At 33.8% G+C, this 10,428-nt stretch overlaps 1 protein-coding gene across 1 annotated transcript; it reads right to left on the bottom strand.

Annotated features, from left to right (window-relative positions):
* Window positions 1-5,738: 5,738 nt before the first annotated feature.
* Window positions 5,739-7,700, bottom strand: LOC105140509 (7-deoxyloganetin glucosyltransferase-like). The gene is made up of 2 exons (XM_011047372.1): window positions 6,956-7,700; window positions 5,739-6,862 (listed from the first exon to the last, which is right to left on the bottom strand). Exons 1-2 carry the CDS (start codon window positions 7,536-7,538, stop codon window positions 5,934-5,936), a joined length of 1,512 nt encoding a protein of 503 aa, XP_011045674.1. The 5' UTR covers window positions 7,539-7,700; the 3' UTR covers window positions 5,739-5,933.
* Window positions 7,701-10,428: the final 2,728 nt, after the last annotated feature.

Below are 10,428 nucleotides of genomic sequence, written 5' to 3'. Positions count from 1 at the left end.
CAACCCTAGTCTTGCCGAGTTATTTATTATTTCGACACTTTTGCACTTAGGAAAAGATATCAATATTTTGGTCATGTCACCTTAATAGGGGCAACTCCTCTGCTATTTATATAGGTAAGGCAGTGTACATATGTTATACTATAACCTATTACACAAGATAAAACTATATAAAAGGAAACATAATATTTTATATTTTACAACACATCCCATAATACACCCCCTTACGCTAAGGGTGAGTTATCCACGTGAAGCTCGGAATGTAGAGAAGTAAAAGTAGAGGAATCAAGTGGTTTTGTAAGAACATTGGCTAATTACTCTTTAAAGAAGATGAAGTGAATTTGAATCTCCTTCTTAGTCATTTAATCATGAATAAAATGATAATCGACCTTGATATGCTTCGTACGAGCATGAAAGATTGGATTAATAAAAAAATAAATAACAGCCAAATTATCACACCAGATAGTGGTAATAGAACTAGGAGAGAAACGTAAATTTGAAAAAAGATAGTGAAGCCAAAGAACCTCGGTAGTACCATTAGTTGTGGCCTTATACTTTGTTTCAGTAGACGATCGAGCAACAATGCATTGCTTACTAGATTTTCATGAAATAGGTGTGGTGTTAAGAAATACAATGTATCCATTGATTTTTCGATCATCAATACTGTCAACCCAATCAGCATCAGTAAAACCATGGAGAGATAAAGCAAAGTCATGAGTAAGGTGGAGACTAAAGGAGGATGTACCTTTTAAATATCGCAGGATATGGTTAACAACGACCTAATGGCCTTCAGTAGGAGCATGCATAAACTAACATACCTTGTTCACAACATAACAGATATCAGGTTGAGTAAATATAAGATACAAAAGAACACCAACAATTTGGTAGAAGCAAGTGGGATCTGAAAACAACTTAGTAGATTGCAAATCAAGTTTGAAACAGATGCTGGTGTATCAACAGGTTTACATGATGACATACCCACATGATTCAAAATATCAAGAACATACTTGTGTTGACTAAGCACAAGACCTATACTAGTGGGAGCAATTTTAATCATTAAAAAATAAAATGCATGACCCAAATTATGAAGTTTAAACTCCGAACTTAGTAAGGTAATGAGGCAATGAATCAATTTAAAGTGATTACTAGTAATTAAGATATCATTTATATAAACAAGTAAGTAACAGATATCATGATTTCCATTCAGAATAAATAAAGAGGTATCAACATCTAAAGCCTGAAAACTAATTGTTAGGAGGAAATCACTTAGTCGTATGTACCAGGCCCGTGATTCTTATTTTAAGCCATAGAGAGATCTGTGGAGGTGACAGACGTGAGTAGGCAAAGTAGAGTTGATAAATCTTGGGGGTTACTATATGTAAACAACCTCATGAAGTGAGCCATTAAGGAAGGTATTGCGAATATCAAGTTGCCGAATCTGCCATCCTTTTAAGACTATAATTGTGAGAATTAATTGAATAGTAGTCAGTTTAACAACATGACTAAGGTTTCTGAATAATCTATACCTTCTTGTTGAGTGAACCCTCATACAACTAAGCAAGTCTTGTACTGGCTAATGACCTTATTAACTTGATGCTTAATTTTATATACTCATTAGTAGCAAACAATGTTCATAGATAGATTAAATGGCACCAATGACTAAGTGGTATTGGCATGTAAAGCTGTAATTTCATCTTTTATAGCAGTATGCCAACAAAAGTACTAGTCAGCTTCCTTAAAACTTAAAGGCTCAAGAGTCGAGGAAGATATTAGCCATGAAGCTAGAACTAGTATGGAGGAAGTAGAAGCATAGCTGATGTTGACGGTCTTCTATTGTCAAGAATGTAACACTATGAGATGTTACCGAACAGGTGGCGGAGAAGAAGGTTGATCAGTGGAGGTCTACTATGGAAGAGAGTATATGGAGAGATCCACACAGAAGTCTAGACCAGGTAGGGACTGAACAAAGTGCCTAGATGGAGAAGATAATACTGATGACGAGGCTAGAGAGGCTACTACAAAGGGAAAATTTGAGAAAGATAAAGTTGGCACCACAAAACCTGAACCTGTAAAATCATCATGAGACATAAATAAAGATGATGGTGAAGAGACCGACAAGTTAGTAGGAAGGGAAGTTGGGGTTGAGACTTGTTGAGATGGAAAAATAGTGAGGTGGGGTAGACTAGAGACAGTGGTAGGGGGAGAGGAGGATAGAGATGAGAGGATAGACTTAATGAATAGGAAAACTTGATAATGAAATCAAACGTGATGGGAAATATAGATGTGGTTAGACGATAAATCAAGACAATGATAGCTTAAATGAGATGAACTATAGCCTAAGAACACACATGGAGTGGAGCGATAGCCTAGCTTATTAACATTGTAAGGGCAAAGAAAAAGGAAAATAGAGATATTTAAAAGTACATAAAAAGATATAATTAGGTGTCTGATGAAACAAACATTCGAAGGGAGATTTGTTGCTTAAAATCAAGGTTAACATACGATTAATAAGATAAACCGAGGTTTCAAATGTATAATTCTACAATTTTAGAGGTGCTTTATATTGGCCTAGAAGAGTAAGACCGGTTTCAATAATATAGCGATGAAGAAACTCAATAGTACCATTTTGTTCTTGAGAATATGGACATATAAGATGATGGTGAATACTGATGATTTTGAAAAAGAATTTATTTTATGATATTCACCACCCTAGTCAGTTTGAACAATTCTGATTTCACAAGGGAACTGACGTTTAACAAGTACTTGAAATTGTTGAAACATATTGAATATATCTGATTTGACAATAATAGGATAAAACCAACTAAATTTTGTATGCGCATCCATAAATATGACAAAATAACAAAAATCATTAGGCAATAGCATTGAGGTGTCAAAGAACCATCTCAAACCAAAAGCTTAAGCTTTTAGGTAAGGTCCTAAGATATGATTTATATTATTCTCTGACACAACCCCTCAAGTAAAAGCCCTTTGGGCATGAAACTTGTACATGCCTATATTATCTTGTGCTTGAGTTTTATTAAATAAATAGGGATAGTGAGATTCGAACTCGCGACCACTTGGTCATCAAAGCTCTGATATTATGTCAAAGAACTTTCTCAACCTAAAAGCTTAAGCTTTTAGATAAAGTTTCAAGATATAATTTATATTATTCTCTAATATGAGGCAGGACCCCAAACATCACTAAAAATAAGTTCAAGAGGAGTAGATGTTTTATAGCCCATAGGTCCTAATGACAAACAAGAGGATTTTTCTAATAGACAACTTGACATTGAAAATTAAGATGATTAAAGGTACAAACAACCTTTTTATTGGAAGCTAAAAGATTTAGAATATGGAACTGGGGTGACCGAGGCAACGATGCCAAATATTGGCAGAAGTTGCCATGCTAGTTGACAAAAATGCTTGTGACAGAGATGTGGTAAAAGACTCGGAAATGACATAGAGATTGTCTTTACTCCGACTAGAAAGAAGTATTTCCTTGGTAATGAGGTTCTTGATATAGAAAAAGAAGAGTAAAACTAAAAAAAGACATAATTTTCATGATAAAATTGTTAAACATATAGTAATTTTTTTTTAATGTGAGGAACATATAATATGCAATTGATCTTTTTCAAAATAAAGTTTTATATGTGTCATACCAGTAATGTCCGAAGTAATATGATGATTTGCACTTATGTCAGGAAACCAAGAAACAAAATCCTCGGCTGATGTAGTACTAAAGGAGAGATTGGCCGAGGCTTGGTATCCATGGTGAACAAGTTGATAACACTGCTGTGCAGGATGGCCATAGATGTGGCATCGTGGCCATTGATTTATTGCCGCACCACGATATGAATGGTGCTACCACTATCCACTGTGATTATGGGGTTACTAACAAGGACAAACACCACCATCACCACGAAAGAAATAATTGCTAAGTTGAGGAAAGTTGTTATGAGGGTGCCACCAGCCACTCCTTCATCCTTTGCCTTGATGAGCCATGAAACCATTACTATTGGACCTAGAAAAACCATGCTGGGTAGCATATACTGAGGGAGGCTGCATAGGGGTGGGCAGTAGGGGTACAGCAGGCAGACTAGAGGGGATTTAGCTGTGATGTATGAACTCATCAGTAGATAAGTGACTATGAAGCTTAGAGCATGAAAGAGAGTCAACTTTGGTTGATAGACTCGTAACCAAACCATGAAATTCACTATAAAGTCCCTAAAACACATATAAGTTGAAATCAATGAGAGAAATAGGTATGCCAGCTGTAGCTAATTCATCAAATAAACCTTTTGTATGTTGCAAGTAGAGAGTGACAATACCATTAACTTGTCGAAGATCTTGAGAAGAGCCATATAATTACATGATCCGAGAGTTAGATGGGAGACAAGTGCAAGTTCAAGGGTGCTCCAAACACTGGTAGAAGTTGGACAATCAATCATGAGATGAAGAACTTTATCCAAAAAAGACGACAATAGAGCACTAAGGATGAGCTGGTCTTGCTATTTCCAAGTCAAAAATGCTTGGCAGGGTCTATAATTGAAGGTAACAAAGATGGCAGAAGCCATACTAGATAGAGCGTGTGGAAATGGGCATGAAATGGAGTCGTCAACAAATGAGAAAACTCAATGCAGCAAACTAGATAGGAGAAGGCACATCAATGCAGCAAACAAAATTTGACAGTAAAGAAATAACAAATTTGCAGTAGAAAACACAAAAAAACAAGGATGCAGCAGAATAGATTCTGCAGCAGAAAATAGAGGAGCAAGGATGGTGGTAGGGAGAAGAATTTGCAGCAGAAAATAGAAGAACCTATTTAAGATAGATCAGCTCTAATACCAAGTTAAAACAAAAATTTATAATAATTTGGTGAGTGCCTTAGTAAGGACAACTCCTCTACTATTTATATAAGTAGGGCATTGCACATATGTTATGGTATAACCTATTACACATGATAAAATTATACAAGAAGAAACATAATATTTTTTTATTTTACAAGACATCCCATAATAATCTATTTATTGAAATTTATAAAGGTTCTCAAGTTTCTTCTCAATATTACATAACATTATTTTATTGGTTGAAAATTATTTATGAAATTGTGTGTGTGTGTATATGATATACGATATTAACCTTTCACTTCCTAAGAAACATATAAAGTTTCATTTATTTTCTGATAATTTATTTTACTTTTTAGATAAAAATAAAATTAAAATAATATATAGTGAAATTTGATTGGTGTATTGTTTTTTAATACATTCTTTCCCACCGCAAATGACAAATTACAATACAAATGCATGGCTTAGAAACCAAGCGAGGTGACAAAGTGGTGAATCGTTTTTTGTTTTTTATTTTTTAAATTAATATAGGTGTTTAAATTAATTTGTATATAAGTGGATTAATTTTATAAATTTTAAAATTAATAATAATGAAATAATAGTACGTTTCTAGTTTTTTTTTTTTCATTTCTTTTTTCATTACCAAGAAGAGATATGGCAGAGACGGCGATTACAATCCTTAATTTGTAATTTACATACAAGACAACACCACATGATTATTTATATACATGACAGCTTTCAGGAAAAATCTTGAGTGCCGCCGACAATGGCAAGAAGACAAAACCACAGCTTTATATACATGAACACCAATTATTTTTCATATTAGTAGTAGAAGTGATCTAAGATCTGATGCATTTTGAGACAGCGGGAACGAACAAGAAATTCAAGAGGGATTCATATTTTAAGAAATAAAATTTTTCAGCATGCAACCAATTTTGTTGCTAAAAGTCAAGATTGCGTGCGCCTTTGGAACATCATTTGAAAAATACTGAAAATTAGTACTTATTTATGGACGCAAGATAAATTTTTTCAGCTTAATGCAGTGCATTGCCAATACAGAAACGATAAGAAAGAAGATCTGCCACTAGGATTCTAACATGTCTGCTTGCATGCAAGGACTTTCACCAATGCTTCCAAGTTCTCAAAGGAGGAACCACCAGGCCTCGTGACTTCCTCCGCTTTGGTTTTCCATTCCATTGCCTTCCTCTTCATATCCTTTCCCTTCTCTCCCTTCATTAACTCCCTCACAAGTTTCTCCACTTCGTCTCTTTTCACGTTGTTATCAATCTGCATGCCAATACCCCATTTAGTGCAAGCAAACATACAGTTGGTCTGTTGATCAGCGAAAAACGGCCAACAAATAAGTGGCACACCAGCACAGATAGAATCCATTGTAGAATTCCACCCCGTGTGACTTAAAAATCCTCCAATGGAAGGATGCTTCAAGACTAGTTCTTGGGGACACCAGTTTGCTAGCATGCCTCGCTTCTTCGTTTCAGATACAAATTCAGATGGCAACATCGAAGATTCGCCTTCAACTAGGTCAGGCCTTATAATCCATAAAAAAGGTGTATTGCTGTTGGCTAGCCCCCAAGCAAATTCCATCATTTGCTGTGGTGTTATCACAGTGATGCTACCAAAATTTACATAAACCACTGAGTTTGGTTCTTTTGAATCAAGCCACTCAAGGCACTCAGGTTCTTCTTTCCAAAGATTTGAACCAATATTTTTCAGATTACCGTTTGGAAACTGATCAACAAGCAATTGAAGAGGACCGAGAGTGTAAATTGGAGGAAACATTGCGGAGAGAGCATCCAAAACATCTCTTTCGAAGGATTCAAATGTGTTAAAAATGACAGCAGAAGCTCTTGAAGTTCTTTCTACTAGTGTTATAATCAAATTGATTTCGTCCTCGTCTGCAGTTGTAACTAAACTTGGAAGATCCCTCAAACGGATATTTTCCTTTCCTTGTATCCATTCTATAGCTGTTTCTAAGAATTCATTTGTTATATAACTCACATCTGCAAACAAAAAACATGTAGTACAAGTTGAAGTAAATATAATGCATTTTACTAAGATTCACAGGACAATCTTTCGAGTTTCTTTAAAGATACCTTTAACAGGTATTAAGCCTCTTTCAAAAAGTGAACGGCATTTTGAGTAGCCCAAAACACCACAGGCGCTAGGAGTCCAAAACAGTGCATCAGGAATTCCAAATTCTTCAGCTGCATCAAGAGTGAAATTCATTACAGCATCAGAGACAATACATGTTACCTGGGGTATAACACTGGAAGAGTTGAGTTTGGAAATAAGATCACGAAATGGGGCTAAGCAAGTCTTGGAGGTGGAGTAACAAAGAGTCAATATGTCTTGAGTGGAATCAGCATCTGATGGTGGAAGACCATCAGGGATAGTTTCGAATTGAAAGTCTGGCAAGCCATCAAGAGAGCTGACGCCTCTAGACCTGAGTAAGCGTCTGTGGTTATATTCAGTATTAACAAAGGTAATGTGAAAGCCATTGAAGTGGAGGATTTTTGCTAGTTTGAGCATTGGGTTTATGTGGCCTTGGGCTGGAAAAGGGACGCACACAGCATGAGGTTTACCAGCCATCTCTCTCTCTCTCTCTCTCTCTCTCAACAGATATGGTGAATGATAGGAATGAAGACGCTGCCACCGAACAAAATGAGTGGATCTCATGAGGTTGGCCGCATAGTTAAATAGGTATGTTCTTCTTTTTGATATTGTGGTTACCTAACATTAAGTTTTTCTGAAGGCACACGACAAAATGGAAAATGAGCTTTCAAAATTCTTCAGGAAGAGATTTAGTTTTGGTTTTGGCTGACACCTAAAATCTGTTTTTACTCTCTTTTTTTTTTTTAAATCAAACAATATGGAAGGCTCAATTAAATGAATGTAGGTATGCATTTCTATCATGTTTTCTTTCCAATCCATGCATGGGAGAGGCTCAAACCACACATTTTGGAGATAGAGACTTATGAGTACGGATAGAGGAAGAGAAATAGACAATTCCTTGTTTTTAAAATGAAATCTTTTCACCAGAAATCGATCCACTCAGCAGGTACATTAGTATTGGGTAAATGAGCCAAAACAAAAATAATGACCTAAACTGAATTGAATATTCATTAATGTCATTTGTTCTAGTAGTTCCAACTTAATGTCTTGGTTTAAGAAGCATGGTTGTTGGATTTTATATTATAACATTCAGGTGACATTTTGTTATACAAATTTAATGGGATTAATTAATTCTCTGCTGTAACTTGGCTGGCCAAGCTATCCACGTCAAAAAAAAAATATAAATTTTATTTCTAAAATGATGTTTATGGTAATAATTAATTTTTAAAATATTTTTTATTTGAATATAAATTAAAATAAAAAAAATTTAGTTTTAAAAATATTATTTTTAAAATCAGCACATAAAAACAATTTAAAAACATCAAAAGAATAATTAGAATGGAAAAAAAACATACATTTTTAAATTTTTTTAAAAAATACTCTTACAAATCAAAAACAAATAGGATACATCAAATCCATGCTAACAACTATACATATAAGGAGCCAATAAATAGTTGGATTGGATTGCTTTATATGCCTTGGCCATGTCTCTTGTAAACCAACAAAAAAATGAGTATGCTGATAGAAATTATCAAAATTATGATTTGTGATTGTTTGTTGTATCTAAACCACTGCTTGTGTCATCATTCATTCCTGCAAGTACATTTTTATGTTTTCCTTGCTGGTAAGAAATCCCATGATTTATGATGCGTATATAAAATTACTAACTCATTTTCTCTGCATGAGATAAGATCGGGGACTATCATTGGAGCACTGGACCCATTTAATTGAACACCGACAGGTGGAGCCAAGTTTCAGTATTGGGTTGGACCCACCCATGTAATAACAACAAGCATGAATACAGGCAGGCAGGAAAATAAGACAACAATGATATCACTTTTCCCCAGCTAATGTCAAATTACATTAATCAAGCATGGGGTAAAAACCAAGCAAGGTGACAGAGTTGTCTGTCACTTTTCTTACCTAGGAGAGATATGGCAGAGATGCAGATAAAAAATTACAAAAAAAAAAAAAAACATGGATTTTAGTGTACCATTTCCTCTATCACTATTTAGTTATTTATTATTTAATCTTTTTATTAAGTTGTTATATTTTTATGAAATAAATCCTGAATTTAGTAGGTTAATTGGTTGACTCGATTTTATTTTTTTAATAAATATTTTTATTTTTTATTTCATCATTTAATATTAAATTTATTTTTTTATTAATTTATTATACTCTCATAATACAAGTCATGAATTTGAAGAGTTAACTTAATTAATTCAAGTTTTTTTAATTAACTTTTCTCTCTAATTTTATCTTTTAATATTAAGTTGATTAAAAATTAGACGTCATGATTTATTTTATTTTGTTTTCTATTAAGTTATCCTAATCTCATAACTTGAAAATTATGTTTAGTGAAATAACCTTGATTGATTCAGGTTTATTTAATTGAATTTCCTTTTGATTTTGTAATTTAACATTGGATCGATTGAGAATTATGATTTATAATTCGTTTTATTTTGATTTCTATAGGATTATCATAGTCTTATAACCAGAATTGCAAGTTAAACCAAGTTAAACTGGATTTTTTTTCTATGAAGTTATCTTGGTCTCGTGATCTTGTTCATGGGTCCTTCAATATTAAAGTTTTTTTATTGAGTTGTTTCAATCTCATGATACCAGATTTGTTTTATAGATATTTCTAAGACTTCATTTGTTCTATAGCTTACCTCTGCAATCAAAAAATTTGAAGCAAAAGTTGGAGTAAATATCATGCATTTTACTAGGATTCACAAGACAATCTTTAGAGTTTCATTGTAACAAATACCTTTAACAAGCGTCAAACATCTTTCAAAAAGTGTATATTTTGTGTAGCCTGAAACTCCACAGGCGCTAGGGGTCGAAAACAATGCATTAGGAATTCTAAATTCTTCAGTTGCATCAAGAGTGAAACTCATTACAACGTTAGAGACAGTACATGTTGTTTGTTTTCATAATTATATTTTTCATTGTATTGATTGAATAAGAATGATACAGTTTATAGTATACAAATCTATATCAAAATAGAAAACTAAATATACAAGAAAATCTAGAAACTAATTACAGGAATCAATTTTCCTAACTCAAATATAGAATCTTACACCTATACAATCCCTGATTAGATGAGATAAAATCTCAACACTTCTCCTCAAGTTGGTATATAGATGTCGCCCATGGCCAACTTGTCTAAAAGCTTTGAGGGCACTAGATTTGAGACTGCTTTAGTAAGAATGTCAACAAATTGGTCCTTATATCAAATCTTAGGCAACTCTATAATTTTTCCATCTAATTTCTCCTTAATAAAGAATCTGTCTACTGACACGACTAAAAGATTGATGTCTTCTCCCAAGTGCAGGAGTGTCGAAGTAAAAAATAACCCGGCAAGACCGGGGTCGAACCACAAGGAGGTTAATTGTACAAATTATAAATAACAATAATACAACAACAATAACAATAACAATAACAATAACAA

The sequence above is a fragment of the Populus euphratica genome, unplaced genomic scaffold, assembly GCF_000495115.2.
Source record: "Populus euphratica unplaced genomic scaffold, PopEup_1.0 scaffold274.1, whole genome shotgun sequence".
Lineage (NCBI taxonomy): Eukaryota > Viridiplantae > Streptophyta > Magnoliopsida > Malpighiales > Salicaceae > Populus > Populus euphratica.
This window is presented reverse-complemented; position numbering and strand designations above follow the sequence as displayed.

Excerpts from the sequence above, each read along its gene's own strand:
- LOC105140509 (XM_011047372.1), bottom strand. The coding sequence starts at position 7,538 with ATGAGATCCACTCATTTTGTTCGGTGGCAGCGTCTTCATTCCTATCAT. Across the intron at positions 6,863-6,955 it reads AGGCTTAATACCTGTTAAAG|ATGTGAGTTATATAACAAAT; the intron begins GTATCTTTAAAG and ends TTTTGTTTGCAG.